This window comes from Kogia breviceps, chromosome 2 (assembly GCF_026419965.1).
Source record: "Kogia breviceps isolate mKogBre1 chromosome 2, mKogBre1 haplotype 1, whole genome shotgun sequence".
Classification (NCBI taxonomy): Eukaryota; Metazoa; Chordata; class Mammalia; order Artiodactyla; family Physeteridae; genus Kogia; species Kogia breviceps.
Genome location: NC_081311.1, coordinates 2,594,791 through 2,617,093, shown reverse-complemented (window position 1 = coordinate 2,617,093; position 22,303 = coordinate 2,594,791). Strand labels below are relative to the sequence as shown.

Below are 22,303 nucleotides of genomic sequence, written 5' to 3'. Positions count from 1 at the left end.
GCTGGCGTTACAGTTCTCCACAGCTACGTTGCTGGCTCATTTTACATATGGCAAAGAACATTTTTAACCGAGCACTGCTGTTTCCCCCCAGCTTGCTTCATGCAATCATATTGATGCAGTGTATTCATGCAATTTGCCTCAATTACACTGTCTGGGGAACAGCTTGGCAACCCATTAATCCGCTGGTAAAGTACCTGAGAAACAAATTCAGAGAAGGATCACTCACAGTCCTGAATTTCACCAGCTCCCTTTTTCTGCAAAAGGAGTCTGGGTGCTTGACCTCCCAGGAGGAAGCAATCGGCTCTGTCCTGCGTCCTAAGCGCCTGCCCTCCCCATGGGGTGGCCGCGGCCAAGTCACACCCCACCGAGGACGTGCCATGCACAGTGCGTGTGCATCTTGCCATCAGGTAACTCCAGCCCAACATGCTGCCCCGTGTAGGGTCACAACAGGAAGATATGCAATTAAAGGGACAAAAATACCCCAAGGAAATCAACACGGGACTTAGTAATATCAGACACATAGGTGACAACTGTCAGACAATCAGTCAACAAGGGGCCCCGTGTCTGTGTGATCCCAGCTAACCCATTATGATCTTTGTGAAGTGTCCTTCTGGGGGGTCCGGATCTGCAGATAGGAGGGGAAACCCCTTCCCTTTTATTAGCAGCTAAGCTCTTTATACTTCAACCATATTGCAGCAGGTTAGAAGTCTAAGCTTTATTGTCTTATGTTATTGAAAATCCAGATTCCGGCGGCCTTCTCCCTCAGGTCACGCTTTGTCTGCGAATACATTCTCATTTTTCCATGTACGGCGAGCGTCTGGAGAGAGGCAGGAAAGATTAGGGCTGTAATATACTTGAATCCAGTTTATTTGCCTAGCCAGAAACTTCCACCCTCTGCAATTGCTTCCCACCCAAGATGTTGTCTTTAATTCTTTCGTGACAGGGAGAAACACCGGCGCCAGCTCCCAGCAGGTCCAGGCAGAGAGGAAGGGCCTGGGCCCTGAGGTGTCCCTGTCGGTGGGGGACAGAGGTCCCGCCACAGACTGAAGTTTCCGGTTCTGAACTTGTCATTTGTTTATGAGGAATGCATCTTCAGTGGCACGTCATTCATCAGAAGAGAAACACATTCATTAGAGAATGGCGGGCGCAGAAAAGCCCGCTGGCCCGCGATTCCTGTCGCGGCCGCTCCCTCGTGCTTGGCGTCCCCCGGGAGCATCTTGTCCCCTGGCTGCCGGCTCCTGCGCAGGTGTCGGCCCCGACCAGGGTGGTCCCCACAGCCGCTGCTAAGGTCCACCTCAGCCTGTGTGACCGCCCCTCCAGACTTTGTCGCTGGACAACACACGGGAAGCCTGGGAGGGAAATGATCTGGGGGGAGTACTCTGCTAATTCGTTTGCTCAAGTTAAACGATGGGACAGCAGGGTCCAGCTGCCTGGAAGGTGCCCTCCCCACCCCCAGCCCGGCAGAACAACGCCTGCCTTGGCCTTGGACTGCCCAGCCCCTGAATCTGGGGCGGGGCTCTCCCCGATTGTTATCTGTAGACCGTGCCTCCAGTCAGCCCAGTGTGGCTCAGAGCACAGCTACTGAGCACCGGCTGTGGAGGCTACTCCATGCCAGGCCTCAACGAAGCGAGGAAGCAGAGATGGCAGCCCAGAAAGAAGCGCTGAGCTGGGGGCCTCTGAGCTCAGGGCGGGGAGCGGGGCATGGGGACAGGGCCCCAGCTGGCGGGGAGCACCCAGGGAGGCGCTTGGGAGATGCTGGAGTGGCCAACTGGGGCCGGTTTGCCTGGAACGTCCCTGTTAACACTGAGAGTCCTGTGTCCCCGGAAACCCTCGGTTGCAGACAAACCAGGACAGTCGGTCACCCTGGCAGCCAGAAACCCAGCTCTGTCCCAACCGGGTGACCCTGGAAGTCAGCTCACAACCCGGGCCTGTTTCCTCATCCGTACACCGTGGACGATAAGGATGCCTTTCACCTCTAGGAAACCTCGAGGCTTTTCATACACTGTTTTGTTTGGGTCCATGGCCTTCCCCAAGGCACTCTGGATGCCTTTAAGGAAGGCTCCCATCAGTTTGCTGTCCCCAGGGAGCCAATGGGCATGATCCATTCAGAGACGCAGCAAGTCGTACGGCATCAATGGTGAGGAGCTTGGGATAAGAAACTGGCTCGTGGTCAGCAGGGGGAGGCCTGGAGGCTCCAACCTCTCAACAGCGTAGCCAGTCAGCGTGCTCCAGGATGGGTGAGGGTGAGAGTGGCACACCAGCCCCACACGAGGAGCTGGTGTTTGACCAGTCTGAGTCTGGGGGCCGCCTCTTTGAGGGAATGCCCGGGTCCCTGCACCCCCAGTCTCCAGCCCCTTTTGGGCTAAAGGCACCCCTGTGCCAGGTAACCTGTGCCAGGCAGCCCACAAAGAGCTACCGTGACTGTGTCATACATCTGCTTGTCCCTGCGGTGCAAGGACTGTGTGAGCGTTTGGGTCTCTCCAAGGCGAAGGCCATGTCAAGGCTCCTTCTGCAAAACATCTCAGGAAGTGGGCCGTTTGGTTCATGGATATCAATTCTGTACTGCCCTCAAATTCTTTCCCCTCACTGGAAATAAGGCAGCAACGAGCGTCCTCGGTGATTCTCTCCTGGCCTGGCCCACCCTGCCTGCCTCCCGTGGTAAAGGCCCTTACTCAAAAGAGCAGGAGGAGAAGAGACCACAGGAGTGGAGCTGGAGGCCCAGCGAGAGGGGGCCCTGACGGCCATGGGGGCCTTGGGGAAGCTGCACGGCCTCTTTGTCCAGGGCACCATTCCTGGACAAGAGCCGCCATGCAAGGGGACGCTTGCATCCTGGTCAGGACCCACGCCCCAGCCGGACCTCTGTGAGCCCTCCTAGGGTGGAGGTGGGGTGCTGCACCAAACGAAATGCTATCGCCTCCTTTCTGCCACCGGAGGGCAGAGTTGGGGAAATCTGTTCCGCTTTGAAGGCGACAAGGCTCCCAGTCTGACATCTTGCCAGGGGGACACTGTGTCTGAGACGAGACATCTGGAGTACTGGCAGCTTCCACAAACCTAAATCTCCAGGGGCCCTGACAGGCGTCACCATCCCCACATAGGACACTTGACCCCAGAAGGGAAAGAAGACAGTGGGCCCTTCCATAGGCTCAGAACGCAGCTTTGGGCATAAATCTGTGGACAGAATCAATTCTTAGGAGGGTGACAAATTGAGCAAAGAGCAGGGGCATTTGACACATTAGAAGATTTTGCGAAATGGTCTTCCAAAATGATTGTAACACTTTTCATTGCTACCAACGGTGACTGAGTGCCTATTTTCCAACATCCTCACCAGCACCAAGTGTTATGCTTTTTAAAACTTCCTGCCAAATTGACTGTAAAATATCTAACAGATTTGAGTTGCTTTTTTTTTTTTTTTTTTTTTTTGCGGTATGCGGGCCTCTCACTGCTGTGGCCTCTCCCGTTGCGGAGCACAGGCTCCGGACGCGCAGGCCCAGCGGCCATGGCTCACGGGCCTAGTTGCTCCGCGGCATGTGGGATCTTCCCGGACCAGGGCACAAACCCGTGTCTCCTGCATCGGCAGGCGGATTCTCAACCACTGCGCCACCAGGGAAGCCCTGAGTTGCATTTTTAAACTTACAAGTTTTAGCATTTTGGGCTGTAGCAAAAATTCAAGAGCAACCCAAATGTCTATCAAGAGGATACCAGCAACATGAATTATTGTTCATATATTCAATGTAATAACACACGGCTCTTAAAACAACAAGCCAGATCTGTGCTGATGAGTTACATTCACAGGAAGGACGCCCAGGACACAGTGTTAAGTGAAAATGAAAGTTGCAGGAGTTTTGTGTATAATTTTAATAGCCTCCACACACACGCGCGCGCGCACACGCACGCATACATGTACACACACGCCCATGCGTGCACACCTGCACATTCATACACACACTCGCACACACATGCCCCAGGAGGAGGCGTCGGTGGGCGTCAGGGAGGAAGGCGTGAGGCGGAGCCCGCCCAGCCCATGCTCATCACGTGACTGCCTTCCCAAATCCCGACAATCGTGACTTGCTTCCGGCGAGCCAGGCTGTGCTGCCAGCACATTTGAGAACAGAAAGGGAAATCTACACGTGTCAAGCGTCTGACACTAGTAGGTAAGTAAAACGGCACGAGCCCGCACCCCGTGTGCGCCGATGACAGCGACAGCCCTCGTGTCCTCTGACGTGGGACTCGGCATTTCTGCAGCCCTTCAGGCCCGGCATGGCTCACACAGAAACCACGGCGGAGCATGGTTGCAAGCTGCGTTAAGACCTTTATTCCAGAAACGTTTTTCTTCTGGGGAACGTTCATTCGAAGCAGAGGCTTCAAAAAAATGAATGCAGACAAGGAAGTCTGATCAGGCAGCCACGGCATGTCCAGTCACGCCCACACGGATGGAGATGAAGTCACGACTCAGAAAGTCACATCCCGCATGCGGCGTGGCTCGTGTCCGTCAGCAGCGGGCATCACCGAGGCAAACGCTGGCATCTCGTTTGCGAGGTGACCGTCCCCTAAACCTATCAAATGCTCTCCCGTATTCCCAGGCAGACTGATAAAGTAGGTTGATACCAATCAGTTGTAGCTTAGATTCTGCAAAGCACATTTTCCTAGGAAGTCCACCGGCACCTGCTTTGGTTTCTGGGGCAGTATCTGTTATTCGGTGATGGTACATGAATTGTGCTTCGGCTGTTTGAGAAGAGAGGGAGTGATCCTTCATCTGACGGGGGCCAGATGAGACCGCACCGGGGGCTTTGGAAGGGGAGGGGCCGGGCCGGGCACCCTTGGGTCCCGTGCTGGCTGGGCAGCCCCGTCCGCCCCTCTGCTTGGCACCTTCCCGACCAGGACCTGCCCTAGGGGCCCGGCCTGCAGGCCGTACATCCGAAGGCAGGCGTTTGGTGGTTCTCACCGCCATTTATTTTAATTACGTGTGACATAAAGATACCACCTACAAATGAGACAATGCTGCCATAAGAGTCTCAAGGTTACTGTAGGGAATACTTCATAACCGAAGTGTGTTTTCCCCAAGGAGTTATACTACCATTTGATTTAATTTTTAATTTTTACATTTTAATCAAAAATAGATCAAATGGTGGTGGTCTCTCTAGGGAAACATACTTCAGATAGGAAGCCGGCCATGCTCCTTTTAAATATGTAAAGCTGCCATCTCCCTATAAGTCACGGACGGCGCCTGCTGCCAGCCGCCCCCGCGATGGGCTGGGCGTGTTTCCCGGGCAGCGAGGCCGCCGGCGGCAGCTAAACCTGCTCCAATCCGTCAGGAGCCTTAAACAAAGGACGAGAGGTTCATTTAATCAAACGTCCTCGGCGCCACGTGAGTCATTAGATCTCCCCGGGGTGGGGTCTGTTCTGCCCCCCACGGGGAGTCCCCTTACCTTTCCCTGGTGGGTCTGTGGGCAGGGTGAATCGCATCTCAGGGGTGTGTGTGTGCGCGCGTGCGTGTGTGCGTGTGTACCTGTGCACACCTGCTCTGCATTCTAAACAACAGGCAATGAAACTTCTCAATTGCAAGGAAAGGCGCGCACATTCTTATCCAGGTGTGTGTGTGTGTGTGTGCACGTGTGTGCGCGTGCACCTGTGCACACCTGCTCTGCATTCTAAACAACAGGCAATGAAACTTCTCAATTGCAAGGAAAGGCGCGCACATTCCTATCCAGGTGTGTGCGCGTGTGTGTGCGTGCGCCTGTGCACACCTGCTCTGGTTTGTCACATCACCGCCGTGAGGGTGACCCGGACTCCTGCTGATATCCAGGTGGGCTCCAAGAGCAGCCACTCAACGCACCACGGACCTCAGATGACACACACGTACCTTCTGCAGCTTCTCTGGACTTGACGTCCCCATCTGGAAAGTGCGGATGAAGCTGGGACGTGCGTCATCGTGGGGACCAAGCGTCCACCAGAGGACATGCTGGAGAAGTACCGGCCGCACACCGGCACTGCCAACGAACGTCATCTCGTCAGTGTCTTGCTACTGCCTGGGAGATAAAGGTAATGTGCTCATTCTCTCTCACCCTGAGTGTCGCCATAGGACACTGGAGGCTCTGTTCAAGGCTGGATGCCTGACGGGGAAATGGCCAGGACAATGGCCCTGCCCTTCCCGGGGGCTGCCTTAATGCCTCAGCAGTGCCCACAGCGCTGCAGCCGGCAGGGCTTTCTGAAGTGCCCGCACCTCCCTTCCGTGAGTAACCCAGACACCCACACTCCAGGCTTCCAGCCTCCCCCGTTACCAAGCCAGTGGATCCCAGGAAGCTGGGAGGGGGCGGGGGAGGCATGTGGAGCAGGGGCACCGCCCACTTCCTCCGGCTCCTGTCCCGCCTCAGCTGAGATCAGCAACACCACGGCCACACCAACCTGGCCCCGGAGGCACGCGCTTCCTCACGTTTCTAGATTCAACACATCCCTCCGGTGCCCCAACTCAGGGATGCTCCTCTCCTCCCGCCAGTGTCACTTACATAAACATCCACCGGACGTGTTCCTTCCGAATCAGCTCCAGGGAAATAACGCAGTTTCTCCTACAGAACAGGTGTGCCTCCTTTCTTCGGGTCAGCAGTCTATACAGCAGACCATCTCCGTGCCCTAGAAGCCCAGAGAAAAAGTTCACGCTCGCATCCGCCGGCCTGGTTCCCAGGCAGTGGTCCTCTGCTTTGGTGCCGAATCCGTCTTCTACCTCCTCCTCTGTGGCTCGTCACAGACGTGCTTGGCACTGGCCTGCCCGGCTCCCTCTAGAAGCTGTAGGACAGCGGGGCAGTAAAGGCTGGTCTGGCTGCGTCCCCGCCCGGTCCCACCCGCTAAGCCTGAGGGTGGAGCCTGGCTCTCTGGGCGCCCCTCCCACTGGCCAGGTGGGCAGGCCGATTGGGGGCAGGCACCCCCTTTCCCCGCCTGGGTCCAGCACCCCCTGCACCCTCCTCCACCCCAGTCACCGACGTGGCCCATGGCTTGGCTGGACAGACTAGGTCCCCAGTGCCTGCTTCTGGGGCCACCATGGGGCTTTGGGACGGCGTTGTGGGCCCCCAACTCAGGACTCAGGGGGAATGGGTTTGGCTGCTGTTCCAGACCCAGGGGGCCCAGGGGAGGGGAGGCCTGCAGGGACCTCAGTCGGCTTCAGGCCCTGAGGGCCACCCACTATCCCCACAGTTACACAGATGCCGGCAGTTCAGTAAATTTTCACAGACCATACACAAGCTGTGCATCACAGAGAAAGCTCATGAGTGAAATAGTGAGCCGGGGAGACATGTTCTTAATAGACTTTATTACTAATGCAGAGGCCCTGGAACGTACAGTGGGGCCCCTGGAACTGGGGGGCTCCAGCCCTCAGCACTGTCCCAGGTGTGTCCCCAAGGGTGGCCAGGGTGGGTACGAGGCCCGGCTTGGGCTCGCTCACTCGTCCTTCACGTGTTTGATCCCAATGCTCGGGGAAATCCCGCGGCCGAGGGGATGGGGGCTGAGCAGGCGTCCTGGTGCCAGGCACGGCCTGGACACTCCCACCTCTGAGACGGGAGGATGGCCAGGCCACCTGGCAGGCAGGAGGTGCAGCCCGGGCGGGGCCCCTTTCCTCCACTGGGCTCGGTCTTCATGTTAGAATCCGAGCTCCACACGGTGCCTTCCCAGGGCACAGCGTGTCATCCGGGCAGGTCCAGGCCTCCACTCGGGGGCTGAGGTGGGTCCCGGGCTGGGAAGCTGCCGAGGCGGCCCGGCTCAGTCACAGCCACCAAGGTGGTGTCCACCTTTACGGTCATTTTGTTCGCAGGGTTTGCTGCCAAAGTGACAATTCTCCCTGAAGCCACATGGAATAAGTGCCACTTCCAATCCTGGGAGGGAGAGCGCATGCTGCTGGCTGAGCCTGGGATTTCAGACTTGGAGTTCTTCTCATTTAGAGTTAGAAAGTCAGGGGAAACATTTGAAACGTTAAATGAAAAATGCAAGATATTCTATTGCGCATTGCTGGGAATCAAAGCAGAGAAAGAGGAAACCCCGTCACATTTAGAAAGGGACTATCCCTCGGTGACACACCGAGAGTGAGTTTAACCTCATCGCCACGCGCTCTCTTTTCAGCCTTCCTGCAGCGCGCACGCGCGGCTCTTCTACCCAGGAGAGAATCACCAGCAACAGGGGAGGCACTTAGGGCTGAGGGCAGGGCCTGGAACAGGAAGCAGGTGGTGGACTCAGCTGGGAGGTCGGAGCCCTGCAGGATGCGGGAACAGGACCAGAAGCCCACGGTCCTCGGTGGGCCCCTCCCAGCCCTCCCAGCCCCGCTGGCTGAGCGCACTGCTGGCCTGGTGGTGGCTGGGCTCCTGAAGTTCAGTAAAAATCGGTTCCAATCGACTCTGTGAATATTCACTGGACCCGCCTGAGTGCCAGGGAGCCCTGCCCAGCTCTGGGGCACCGCCGAGTGAAGCGCCGTCCTCGACTCCACTCGGGCCCGAGAAAACCTCGCACCCTTGCCCTCCAAGACCAGCCTCCCTCAGGGCCCTGGGAGGGGGGCCGGGTAGACAGGGATGGAGGGGCACCCTGGGCCGGCGGCCGAGCCAGCGTGCCTGGATGGGGGACAACGGCACAGGGACCTGGCGTCACCCATGGCATATAAACATCACTAATCCACAAAATCCAGGCCAGCTGGAAGACAAAATAAGGTGTAATCACAGTAAGACTTTAACGTATAAGATTTCTAAAAGAAATGTGAAAATCTACGTGACATTTTCTACCTCACATAAGACAGAGTCATGTGAATTCATTTCACAAAAGCAGCAAAGAAACATCAAATCTGAACGCCACACTGAGGGTACAATGGACCATCTTACGCATTTATACCAATTGTGCCAATATGTCTTTTTTGTGAAGACCCACGCTTCCTAAGAGTGACGCAGAGCTTGAGAGAATGTAAACAAAGCTCAGCTGCCGTGGGACCTCTGTAATCTGCTGGGCCCATCACTGTTGCTCACATGGTTTTTGGGGACAGAGTCAGATCTTCTGGGACAAGCCTCTGTGCCTCTGTGTCTGAGGTGGCGTTTCCCAGAATAGGGCCCAGAGCATGTAGGGCCCTCACTGGACCGTGCCCACCTGTGTCAGGGTTCTGGTATCGAACTTGACGACGGAGGGACAGCTGGCCGGCTGTGGGATACCGTGCAGTCTGGGTGGGCACAGCAGCCAGCGCGGGCTGCTCCAGAGCCTGGACTTGCGGACACGGGGTCTTGAGCGCATCTGTCAATTACCCCGGATGCCAGTGAAACCGCGACATAAGTGGAACCATCTGGAGGGACAAAGAGGCTTTGTGAAAAGTCTCCTCCTGCTCTGGTCGAGGAGAAACTGCTGACCACGGGGAGGGGGAGGAGAGGCCCTTCAGCGGTGACCCTCTAGGGGAGGAAGCAGCATCCGAACCCAAGTGCAAAGTCCAAGAGTAAGTGCAGCCCTCCCTCCCAAGTGCCACTGCGGTCTTTTAAATTTTACTGCAGTAAGAACACTTAACACAGGATCCAGCCTCTCTTGGGTTTTCAAGTGTGCAACACACACAGTTTGCTGACACGGGCACTCCGTCGTGCAGCAGAGCACCAGAGCTTAGTCTCCCTTCACATCTGAAACTCCACCCACCCAGCAACAGCCCCCCCGGGGGCCCCTCCCCCCGGACGGGCAACTACGGTTCTGTTCCTTGCTTCTATGAGTCTGACTCTTTTAGATTCCCCACATAAGTGGAACCATGCAGTATTTATTCTTCTCGGAATGGCTTACTTCACTCAGCATAATGTCCTCCAGGTTCATCCATGTTTTCACATCATATAGGATTTCCTTCTTTTTAAAGGCTGAATAATACTCCATGGTATGCATATACCACATTTTCTTTATCCATTTATCAGTCAACGGCCATTTAGATAGTTTCCGTATCTTGGCTATTGTGAATAGTGTGCAATGACCATGGGAGTGCTAATATCACTTCAAGATCCTGATTTCGATTCCTTTGGCTATATTCCCAGAAGTGGAATTGCTGGATCATCTATCTGGTGGTTCTATTTTTAATTTTCTGATGAACCTCCACAATACTATTTTCCATAACAGCTGCACCATTTTGCATTCCTACCAAGAGAGGACAAGGGTTCAGACTTCTCCACACCTTCATGAACACTTATCTTTTGCTTTTTTGGCAGCAGCCATCCTAACGGGAGCGGGGTGCTGTCTCAATGTGGTTTTGATTTGCATCTTTATAATGATTAGGGATGTTGAGCATCTCTTCATATGCCTGTTGAAGGCATCATACTTCCTGATTTCAAAATATACTGCAAAGCTATAGTAATCAAAAAAATCTGTTAACAGTATAAAGACGGACATATAGACCAATGGAACAGAATAAAGGGCTCAGAAGTAAATCCATGCATATATGGTCAAGTGATCTTCAACAAGGGCGCCAAGAATACACAAATGGGGAAAAGATAGTCTCTTCCACAGATGGTGCTGGGAAAACGGGACATCCACACACAAAATAATGAAACTGGACCTTTATCTCATGCTATACATACAAATCAACTCAAAATGGATTAAAGATCTGAAACTGTAAAACTTCTAGAAGAAAACGTAGAGGAAAAGCTTCATAACATTGATCTCAGCAATGACATGATGTAACACCAAAAGCACAGGCAACAAAAGCAAAAATAGACAAGCTGGACTACATCAGACTAAAAACCTTCTGCACAGCAAAGGAAACAATCAACAAAGTAAAAAGGCAACCTATGGGATGGAAGAAAACATTTGCAAACCACATGTCTGATAAAAGGTTAATTTCTAAAATGTGTAAGAAACTCCTATAACTCAATAGCAAAAAACCAAATAACTCATTTTTAAAAGGCACTAAGGACTTAAATAGCCATTTCTCCAAAGATGACACACAAATGGCCACAGGACGTTTTTGATGATCGGCAACTTTTAGGGATTGGAAAAAGCATTTATGACCCCTGAGGTTAAATTCCTTCTGCTAATTCAAATTAATTGTGAAGAGGCTTGTCAAGAATGTTTGAAAAACTTAAGAGATTTAGATCATCATTCAACTGGCTTTCCTGAAACATGAATAAGTGGGCCTCACCTGAAGAGCGACCAAAAAGATCACTTTAAATGTCATATACATTTGTGGTTGACAGTTACATCTTATACTTTTATTCTTGATAAAGGTCCTAACTAAATGTGATTTAAGTTTGGATTAGTGTTAATTATTTTCACCTAAGTAAATTCAGACGTCCGTAAAAGGAATATTGTTTTGTCCTGAATTGGGGCTAAGAAGTCACTATGCATTTAGTTAAAGCTCAATTAGCCCTTGCTGACCTGAGCGGGCCACTGGGAGGCCGTGGGCTCTCGTTCCAGAAGGAAGGGCTGCCCCCAGGCCTCCAACGCCTCTGGCTCTCACCCTTTCCACGAGTCGAGAAGTGGGGGTGCTCCTTGCAGACCAAGGAGAGCACGTGGAGAAGCACACATGGTGCAGCAGTCGCAGTCACCACACGCCGAGCCATCACTACACGCACGCCGGGCGTTTCGCCTCAGGTGGCTGACAACTGTCACAACGACTCCACGAGGAGATGCAGGCCCCAGAATACAGCGGAGGAAGCGGATGGTCGGACAGAAACCCCAGGTGAGCCCCTGCGAGCCAGGAGACGCAAACCCACACTCTGCATTGTCCCCATCAGTCACCGTGGGAACCAGTGACCGTCACTGGCCATGGGAGGCGCACGGCCTCTCTCTCTACTGGCCCACCCAGCCTCCCAACTGCTCGGGGCCGGCCGAGTAGATCAAACTGACGCGCCGTCCTGGACCCACACCACGCTGCTTATCCTCCGAGCGACTGGAAACTAAGGAACCTGACTTCGAGGCTGACGCTGACCTGCCCCTACCGGAAGGTCACCTGGAGGGACTGTTGCTGAGTTCTTGAGACAGACAGTTACTTCTACTCCATAAAAGCTGTGGGGTAGGGGCTTCCCTGGTGGCGCAGTGGTTGAGAGTCCGCCTGCCGATGCGGGAGATGCGGGTTCGTGCCCCGGTCCGGGAAGATCCCGCGTGCCGCGGAGCGACTGGGCCCGTGAGCCATGGCCGCTGGGCCTGCGCGTCCGGAGCCTGTGCTCCGCGGCGGGAGGGGCCGCGGCAGTGAGAGGCCCGCATACCGCAAAAAAAAAAAAAAAAAAAAAAAAAAAAAAAGCTGTGGGGTAGGTGGGTCCCAGGTGCAAGACGTCAGGTGGCCGAGCAAGGCTCTGAGCAGAAATTTACTGTACAGCTCGAGCTTCAAACAGAGCAGGCCTCTTGCTCCTCACCCTCCTTTCTTTTCTTGCCCAGCTCGGCTGTCCCTGCGTGCAATGGAGGGAAAGGCCACAGTCCATGCGGGTGCCGCTGTCTGTGACCCTCCCCTACAGCACTAAGTGACAGTCGCCACCCTGTGTCACCGTCCACAGCCTCTGCCCTCCAGCGATTACGGCGGGAGGCCCAGCAGCACCAACAACTCCTCCGCGACACCTGAGCGTGGCCCAGAGGAATGGACTCCATCCAAATGCTTGTCCGGGCTGTGGCCCCAAACTGGGGACTGAAGGGGTCATCCCCAGCTCTGCGTGCCCATTTTCCCACAGAATCCAGGGCAGGGGGGCTTGTCTGAGCTCCTGAATTCTCCCAGGGTTTCCAGTGGCTGGAGGAAGAGGAAGAAGTGGAAAATGAGTGGTTGGATTTGGGTTGTGTCCACAGTCGGTGACTTACAGGAAGCAAGGAAAAGAAAGGGAAGCAGCAGGACCTCCCTGGCGGTCCAGTGGTTACGACTCGTGCTTCCACCGCAGGGGGCTCGGGTTTGATCCCTGGTCGGGGAACTAGAATCCCGCATGCTGCGTGGTGCAGCCAACAAAAAAGAAAGGGAAGGACTGAGTCACCGCAAGCCTTGATTTTTTATTCTGGTAAAATACACGACAAAGAACGTACCATTTTAACCATTTTTAAGTGTCCGTTGCATCGGCATTCGGTACATTCATATTGTTAGGCAACCATCACCCCCCCATTCATCTCCAGAACTCTTCCGTCCTCCCCAACAGAAGTTCTGTCCCCACTCCCACTCTGAGCCCTGCTGTTTGCATTAGACAGCCCTGCCCTCCCACCGGGCTGCAGAAGTGACAGTGATCATGGGAGACGGACGCCCAGGAATCCTCAGCAAATAAGCACACATTTTGTAAGTAACTGATGGGCCAGAAGTTCCTAAAGGCTCTCTAAAATAAGCACAAAAATCAAGAATACTATCATGAGCTCAGGGGCCGTGGGCCGTGGGCCGTGGGCCGTGGTGATGAGGTCTGGGATGGCACTCGCCATGCGGCTCGATTGCAAGGGAGGGGGCTTCACAAGGGTCCGTGTCAGGGGCAGAGAGAGCCCTCTCTGACCTCCTCTGTCGAGGCTGCCTGTGGCCCTGCGCACCGGGCTGGCTGGCTCAAAGGCCCCACATGCCAGCGGGGACCCCACTCCAGCACCTCAAATACATCACCGCATCGGCCCCGCTGCGGCTCATTACAAGGGGGGCACCGTGGTTGCCATTTCACAGGCAGGAAACCGAGGCGCTGGGTTGGAGTGAGGAAGCGGCAGGAGCCCCGGGACCCCGACCCATCGGACGTCACCACTTCAGGTGCTGGACACCGAGACTAGGGACTTCCTAGGCTGTCCGGTTATTCCAGAAAAACGGAAACGCCTTCCACACTGGAGCCCAAGGACTGCCTGCACCTCCACGAAGGCCCCGTGTCACAGGATCCTAAGTGACTCGGGGACACGCCGGTCCTCAGAGTGTGGTCAGCAGCACCTCCTGGGAGCCCCCGCCCCCAGGCCTGGAGACTCTGCCTTTTAAGCAGCCCCTCCCGCCCCCAGGATCCAGGAGCGCTTTGAGGAGAGCGGGCGGGTCTGGAGGGGCAGATGCTGGGGTCCGAGGAGCCCAGTTTGGACCCGGGGCCGGGCCGTGGATAACTGACCTGGCCTCACTGATCCTCTATCCGTATTAGTACAGTGAGGATAATTCTCACCCCCAAAGGGTTTTTTGAGGGTTAAAAACGATAATTTAGTACAACATCTGACATACAGCGTTGCTTACTCTCTAAAGAGCAGCTTCCTTCCCTTTGCTTTTGGGGAAAAAATGCACCAAAAAACTGAGTTTTAAGCAGCAAATTTTCGGGAAATTATCTGGTATAAGAGTTATAATCAGAAAATGTAATAGAAAAAAGATTATCTAGGACTGAGCTTAAAGTGTAAGACTGATACTAACAAAACAAAAACCAAAAATGAGGGGAAAGAAGGAAACTTTTAGCTACACACAGAAGAAGTATTATCAGGGTAAAATGTGCTGTGTCTTCGGGTGACAAGTCACAGCAGTGTAAAGTCACCGCTTATCCCACAATTAATCGGTAAATTCAGCACAAATCCAATAAATATTTTATGTGATTTTTACTTTTGATATTTGACAAAACGATCCTGAAGTTGATCTGGAAGAATGAGCACGTGAGTTGAACCAGGAACATCTGACAAATAACGGGGAGGTGCCGAATCAGCTTTCCACACAAGCACGTGCGCTGGGCCTGGACACTCCTTTTTTCCCTGTTCTGCTCATGTGTTATATTTTAATAGAAAGGGCCCCCCCCCCACACAGACATACACATCACACACCCACAGGTAGTGTTACAGCCACCAGATGAGAAAGACAGATCAAAGAACACAAGAGGAAGTACAGAAGCAATCCCACGTATAGAAGTGGGATTTACAATCGGTGCAGAAAGATGTGGTTAGAATTAACTGGTTAATATTTGGGGAAAAGCAAAGTTAGATATATCTTATGTCCCCAAATTTTGTAGCTAAAGCAAAGTTCTATGTGTTCAAAATGAAATCAGAATCATGACAAATGTCGAGGCATAATTTACATATCAGTTCATATAATGTATGTAATCCTGGGGAAAGGAAGGTCTTTCTCGAATGGTTCCAAGAAAAGAAACAGGCTAAAAAGAGGCCAACAGATATGACAGCTAAAAACTTCCAGCAAAGGACTTTGTAGACCTCACTGGAAAGAATGTGAAAAATTGTAAATGGGGAAAAAATACATGTAACAGCTGAGAGAAAAACAGACTTATTATTTAAAGAACTCCTAAAAATAAACGACCATGACATGCACCCCAACAGGAAAATGGCGAAAGATGGGACATTCAGAAAGGACACCCACGTGGCCTATGACACGTGTCAGAAACGCAACGTGGGACCCATGCGTTAAAACCACGAACTTGGCGCAAAGGTCAGATTGGCAGGGATCAAAAAGGAACTTTTGCTAAAAAATCAAAATTGAATCTGATCAAGCTTCTGGATCAACACCAATTTATAGGAAGTATAGAGGGCAGAGGAGTAGGTAGAACACGGGAGATGCAATTAGCAACATCTCAGCACAAACTCTACGAATAGTTTCCTGAAAATACACTGCAAGGGGGGACGGGAGGTGGGAGACCCGTGATCAGAGACTCAGGACAGATCAGCCAGTCAGGTGCGTGGACCCTGTCTGCGTCCTGCATCCAACTCAAACGAGTCATGAGAAACCAAACAAAATTTCACCTGTGAAATCGAAGAGTGTAGGAATTTGACCAAAGACTAGAGAGAGATTTCACAGTATAAGGAATTATTGTAAATTTTGTTTGAGGGCTGAAAATTGTATTGTGGTTATGCTTTTCACTTTGTCTGTTTGGGAGGACAGACTGAAATAATTATAGTTGAACTAATATTATGTCTGGGATCTGCTTCCAGTGCACAGGGAGGGGGAGAGGAGGTAGGCAGGACTGGCCATGGTGACCCTCGTCGGAGCAGGTCAAAGGCTAAAGGGGGTCCTTGTACTATTTCTTCTGCCTACTTTTGTGTGTGTTTAAGACGTGCTAAGTTAAAAAGAAAAAATAAGAGTGGGGTTCTATTCGGTGTTGGTGAAAGGGAAGGGACATGGGACCACCTTCCCAGAGGACAGAAAACCTGTGTACCCGCTGACCTAGCAATACGACTTCTAGAATCTTATGCATATAATTGCAAAACTTTATAAAAATGTATGTGTAGGACTTCCCTGGTGGTGCAGTGGTTACAAATCCACCTGCCAATGCAGGGCACACAGTTTCGAGCCCTGGTCCAGGAAGATCCCACATGCCACAGAGCAACTAAGCCCACGCTCCACAACTACTAAGCCTGTGCTCTAGAGCCCATGAGCCACAACTACTGAGCCCACGTGCCGCAACTACTGAGCTTATGTGCCACAACTACTGAAGCCCGCATGCCTAGAGCCCGTGCCCTGCAACAAGAGAAGCCAACGCAATGAGAAGCCTGTGCACTGCAACGAAGAGTAGTCCCCACTCACTGCAACTAGAGAAAAGCCCGCGCACAGCCAACAAAGACCCAACGCAGCCAAAAATAAATTTTAAAAAAAAGTATGTGTAGGAGTATTTATCCAACAACTTTTGTGATAGCAAGTAGATGAAAGAATGAATGAATGAATGAATGCAAAGAACCTAAATGCACATTAGACAGGGAGGGGGCAAACGCACTGTGTATTTTCAGTCAATGGGATATTATGCAGCCCTCTTTTTTTTGGCCACGCCGCGCGTCTTTTGGGATCTCAGTTCCCCCCCCCACGGATTGAACCTGTGCTCTCGGCAGTGAAAGTGCTGAATCCTAACCACTAAACCACCAGGGAACTCCCGATGCTGCCCTTTAGAATGACAACCTAATACACACTTGCTGACATGAGACGATGTACATGATGTTAACATCAAAAGTACAGGCCTACAGATGTGCGTGTCCACACAGAAAAAGTTTTATAAGGATACACGCTGAAATGTGAACATTAGCTACCTTTGCGTAGGGATTATAGATGACTTTTTAAAAAAGTATTTATTTTATTTCTTTATTTGGTTGCACCAGGTCTTAGTTGCGGCAGGCAGGCTCCTTAGTTGTAGCTCCCAGGCTCCTTAGTTACAGCTCACCAACTCCTTAGTTGTGGCATGCATGTGGGATCTAGTTCCCCAACCAGGAATTGAACCCGGGCCCCCTGCATTGGGAACACTCAGCCTTATCCGCTGCGCCACCAGGGAAGTCCCTGACTTTTATTTATCTATTAATTTTTTTATAAATTTATTTTATTTATTAATTTCTGGCTGTGTTGGGTCTTTGTCGCTGCGCGCGTTTCTCTCTAGTTGCAGTGAGCAGGGGCTACTCTTCGTTGCGACGCGTGGGCTTCTCATTGCGGTGGCTTCTCTTTGTTTCGGAGCACAGGCTCTAGGCACGTGGGCTTCAGTAGTTGTGGCTCACGGGCTCAGCAGTTGCGGCGCATGGGCTTAGTTGCTCCGCAGCAGTGTGGGGTCTTCCCGGACCAGGGCTCAAACCTGTGTCCCCTGCATTGGGAGCACAGATTCTTAACCACTGTGCCACCAGGGAAGCCCCCTGACTTTTATATTTATATTTCATTTCAACTTATCTGCAATTAAAATTTTTCTTTAGTAAGTATGTATGAATTTGAGGTATCATTTTGAAAGGCGTTAAAAACAAATTTGAAAATAAACTATATTTTAAAAGTAGGCAAAACAGTTCAAGTGATGTTAATAAGTCTTCGATAACCATTTACCATGCTTTTGAATTTTCTGAGAGTTTTGTACTTTGTTCCAAGGTTTAGAAACCATTATAAACTTATTTGGTAAAATGATAAAAGCTATGTGTTGGTATTTTTGTCTCTACACAAAAAGCAAACAAAGACAGATCATGATTAAGAAGACATTGAAAATTTAATGGATGGATATTCATGTATATTTAATACACATATGCAAGTGCCGGTCTGCTTCCTCAGACTGTTCCTCCTCTTTTGACGAGAAGAGAAAGACGAAGCACTTTAAAGGGATAATCACACTTCACGCTCGTCATGGGTGTGTCAAAACCCCGTTTCGTGGAACCTGTGCAGGTTTTGCGTGTCGCTAGTCTGTTTTCGTACCTGTGGTGTGGACAAACTGGTGTGGCAGGGAGAGGTGGTCCCCGTGCGGGGTCTCCGGGTGGCAGGCCTGCCTCCTGCCTGTCACATCCCCTTACATCCCGGCAGAGACACACCGGCTCCCCGCACACTTGCCTACGGACTTTAAAGCCAGCCCTTCCCCACCAAAGGGCACAGCTAGTGTCAGAGCCATCAAAACGATGGCCTGCCTTGTCCCCGGGTGGGGTACCATGCCACCTTTTAAAACGACGTTTTCCTACAATGATGTGGGAGCATGTTCACTACACAACACTCGGTTAGAAATAAAAAAGAAGTCTCCCCACATCCAGAGGGCAGCCCGCCAGCAGGCCGAGGGTGGCAATGTGGGGTGAGGGGTTTTGTTTTCCTTTCTCTATTTTCTTCTACATGAACAAGTATTATTTTTATAATCATAAAAAAGCCAGTTAAGAAAGCTTTACCAAAACGTCACCTCCCTCATCCACTGCAGGCTGCAGGGCCCCAAAGGAGGCGGGATGGGCGGGGCAGAAGGGACGATTCCGGAGCTGGGGTGAATCAAAGGCCAGGTGGGCGAGAGGCTGCAGGACGTGCTGCCAGGCTCTGCAGCGCCAGGGGTCTCTGCTGGGCAAGAGGGCCCACTGGTGGGCTCCGCAGGGCACAGGGCCGGTTCTGGAAGCCCAGACCCAGCACACTCTACCGCGGGCCTGTCCTACAGGGACAGAGAACGCTGAGGCCACACCTCCCAGGGGCCCCCATAAGCTCTTCCATGCTGCGTTTCCTCTTCACCATCTAAGAACCGGAGGAATTCGGGATAAAACTGCCGGTTTCCGCACGCTGGCCGGCTTCACTTCACCCCTTGTCACGTTCACACTGCGAGGACTCCTCATACGTGGCTTTTCCAGAGAAGGTCGCCTGCTCTGGCCTCAGAGGGGCCGTGTGGCAGGGCAGGGGACGGACCCCGAGCAGTGGCCAGGCCTCGGTCTCACGCTAACGACAGCCCGTGGCTCACCAGACCCTTTCACAGAGGGACTGCGGCCGAGACGCCGGTGGCAGCGAGGGGAGGTGAGCCCCGACCGCAAGTCCGCCCGACTCTACCCCAGGGCATCCGTCCTGCGCCAGGCAGGGTGCTGCACAGGGGCTCTTCCCCCCAAGGAAAGCTTTCAGTCCATGTAAACGGCTGAGGCCACCACTGTGCTGCTTCAATTACCAAAACACCTAGCTGTGAATATGTGGTCACCTCCTCACCCCATGAACTTGGGGGAAAAGGAAGAGCTTATACACAAAACAAAATGTTGCCATCTAAGAATTTTCACGTTTACCGTAACAATTAAGATGTGTATCTCATGTGGAAAAGACAGAAGCAAATTAAAGCTCTTTAAAGATGTATTTTTAAGGCCACAAATCTCAATACTTTCTTTTCTCTCTCGGCCTTGACTGGCGTTTCCTCATCAAGTCACAGCTCTGCGGTCTTGCTCGGGGTTAACTGTCTAGCGACTCCAAAGACGCCGGGGACAGAAAAGTCAGCTCTCTGTCCTGAACGTGGCAGCGAGTCCAGTGCCTGTGGGTAATCCATATCACAGACGGTCGCGCTAAGTTCCTTTCTGCCCCGTGTCTTCTTCTGCCCCGTCTTTCCGGTATGAGGTGCTCCGTGACTACACAAGATGGTTTACGGGTTGGGCTCTCCGGGACGCGGATGCTGCAGCCCGTCACCGGCAGAGGACACGGCCACACAGCGGGCACGGGGCTGCGCCCGCCCGGGCAAAGGACCCGAGAGCCAGCCTACGACCCAGTGGTTTCACCGGGACCCACCTCTAGGTGACAAGGGCATCTCAGGGCGCCTGCAGACCCAGGGGAACAATGCTAGTCTCCACAGTCAGGCCATACACTGAAAACCCAAGAGAAGGTGAGAAATTCCCATTTTAACATAAAGGTGGTCCTGTGCCTGGTAAGTTGAGCTGGGGAATCACACCGAACAGACTGGATACTAACATTTACTGAAATTCAGTTTAAGATTATAGAGCATTTTCAATATAAAAATAAGACTTTTAATTAAAAAAGAGTACATAAGCAGCTCTGGATACATCCACAAAACAATAGAAAAGTATAAAGTGGGGCTACATCTGGATATGGCTCCATAAGCTACAAGGCTCTCAAACCTCACAGGAAGTTTGATACTGAATTTTTAAAACTTTTAAATAATGCAATTGATCTTCTTCTCAAGAAAGATGCATTTGAAAGGAGGCTTCACGAGGAGTAGTATTTGGAGGCTCTTCTGGCTCTGGAGCGGAGGAGGATGGTGGGATTTCCTGACGGGAGGGCACCAGGCGCTATCTGAACAGGTGGGCACACACACCCACCCAGGGGAGGCTTACATTCGCTGGCACATGAGGGTTCGAAACCGCAATTGGAATCTTCCTTTTTCAGCTTGCATCTTCTACTAATTCTCCATGTGGTTAAAATGTCCCTACAATGATAAAACAGCATGTCGTGGGAATTAATTTACCTTAGCTTTACATTCACCAACACAAAGCACTGCATTTAAAACGGCTGAGCTAACACTTATTTCTGCGGTAAGTACATATTTACGGGATATATATAAAATACTATAACTAAGATATTTAAAGCACTTCCTACAGTGCCTGGTCCATAGAATGTTCTCAATAAATGTTACTTCTCTTCTCTCCCACAGTTCTATGAGAGGGAAAAAAAGAATTAAAATATCATTTATAAATTCATAGTTTTTAAAAATGATGTCTAAATATGGAATATGGATTCAGCGCAAAAGCACTGCAGCAGGGGCCAGGGTCTGGAAGTAACCCAGTGTTGGGAGGATCCCCACCCGGTTCGCCGCCCTCCCCGCCCCTGGAGCAGACCTCCTGTCTCCTCACCTTTGCCCGCAGAAGTAACTAGGAGCACCGGACGGCTGGGGGCAGACCCGTGGCCAGACACTGTGCCACCATGAAATGAGAGGTCTTGTCCAGCATCCAAAACCCTTTATCGCACTTGCCACCGTCCCGGCAAAGAGCAGTGTGGCTCCGTGGCCCCCTGGCAGAGGCCGGCAGGGCACCCCTGCCCCCCAAGGCCGCGCCGTGGTGGCAGAAGGCTTGCTGGGCTGGCTGAGGCCAGGAAGGGAGCGGTGGGCCAGGCGGCGGGGGGACAGAGCAGTCCGGTCCACGATGGCATCCTGTTTCTCGGAAGGCGGGTGCTGCCCTGAGCCACAGGGACCCAACAAGAGAGACTGAGGACTTGCGGTCAGCAAGGGAAGCAGCACCCAAGCTCGTGAACACCCGTTTCACACGGATGGCTCACTGGGTGATTGGAACTGGACGCTGTGGCTGATGAACCTGATGAGGGGTGGGGAAGGCTTCACACACGTGGACCATGGAGGCACAGCAGAACCTTACAAGACGGGAGATGGCACCCCAGGCAGTGAGAACAGCAGGTCAGAGTGTTCCAGAACCGGAGCAGCTGCCGGTGTGACCAAAGCCAGGGTTCATGGAGCACAGAGACAGGGATGGGAGATCTGCCTGGAAGGTCAGGGGAGGTCAGGCTGGGCCAGGCTGCACAAGGTCCTGAAGACCACGATGAATACAGGGGCTGGATGTGTTCCATGGGCCTGTGCTTTCCCAAAGAGTCTCAGAAGCACATGTTTAACAGGCATCCCTTGACAAAAGGACGTTCTAGAAATACTAGGCTGAGCAAAACCAAACTCATCTCTTCACTTGATTCTCGGGACCAACACTCTAACGCACGTCAAACCTGCAAAGGTGGGGAAAGGACGTCGCATTTCCCGAACTTCTCTGGCCGGAAACTCCTGTCCGGAGCCCCGAGCAGCAGGGCCCCCGGTGGGGAGCCGGGGAGGAGGCCAGACAGAGCGTGGAGGCTCTGGGGGGGGGCGCTGCGGGAGAGGGAGAGGAGGGGACAGGTCAGCAGGCAAGGCTGCAGAGAAGACGGGCCTCTCGGCAGAGAGACTGGGACTGGGGGCGGGGCAGGGAGAAGAGGAGCGACGCTTTTTAATTAATTTCATCATCATCGTTGTCAACACCACCGTGTGCCTCAAAAAAGCTTTTTCTGTTGACAAGGACTTCACTGAGATGTCTCATTCCTGCCCCCATCCCCACCCTCCTGGCTGGATGGGGTGTACATGCAGCCACGCTGAAGGCAGAACAAATAGGACTTGCGAGCCAATCGGACGCGCGAGACATAGCAACAGGAGGACCGAGAGTCAGAATCTCCCACACAAAGGAACCTGTAGGAACCACTCACTTAAACCTTCCACCCAATCTC

The 22,303-nt window shown here is 52.5% G+C and overlaps 1 protein-coding gene across 3 annotated transcripts in view; it reads right to left on the bottom strand.

Moving 5' to 3' along the window:
* Positions 1 to 22,303, bottom strand: part of C2H10orf143 (chromosome 2 C10orf143 homolog) — a 101,041-nt gene that overhangs the window by 38,504 nt on the left and 40,234 nt on the right. For 2 of the 3 annotated variants that reach the window (XR_010838756.1, XR_010838755.1), the window contains exons 4-5: positions 6,504 to 6,627; positions 5,861 to 6,026 (exon numbers count right to left, since the gene is read on the bottom strand). Coding sequence is in view for 1 of the 3 variants with exons in the window: in XM_067024230.1 (XP_066880331.1) it covers positions 9,257 to 9,298 (42 nt within the window). In the remaining 2 variants the exon portion in view is untranslated. Of the gene's footprint in view, positions 1 to 5,860; positions 6,027 to 6,503; positions 6,628 to 7,279; positions 9,299 to 22,303 lie in introns of those variants that run through there. The other variant, XM_067024230.1, reaches the window with a different exon arrangement.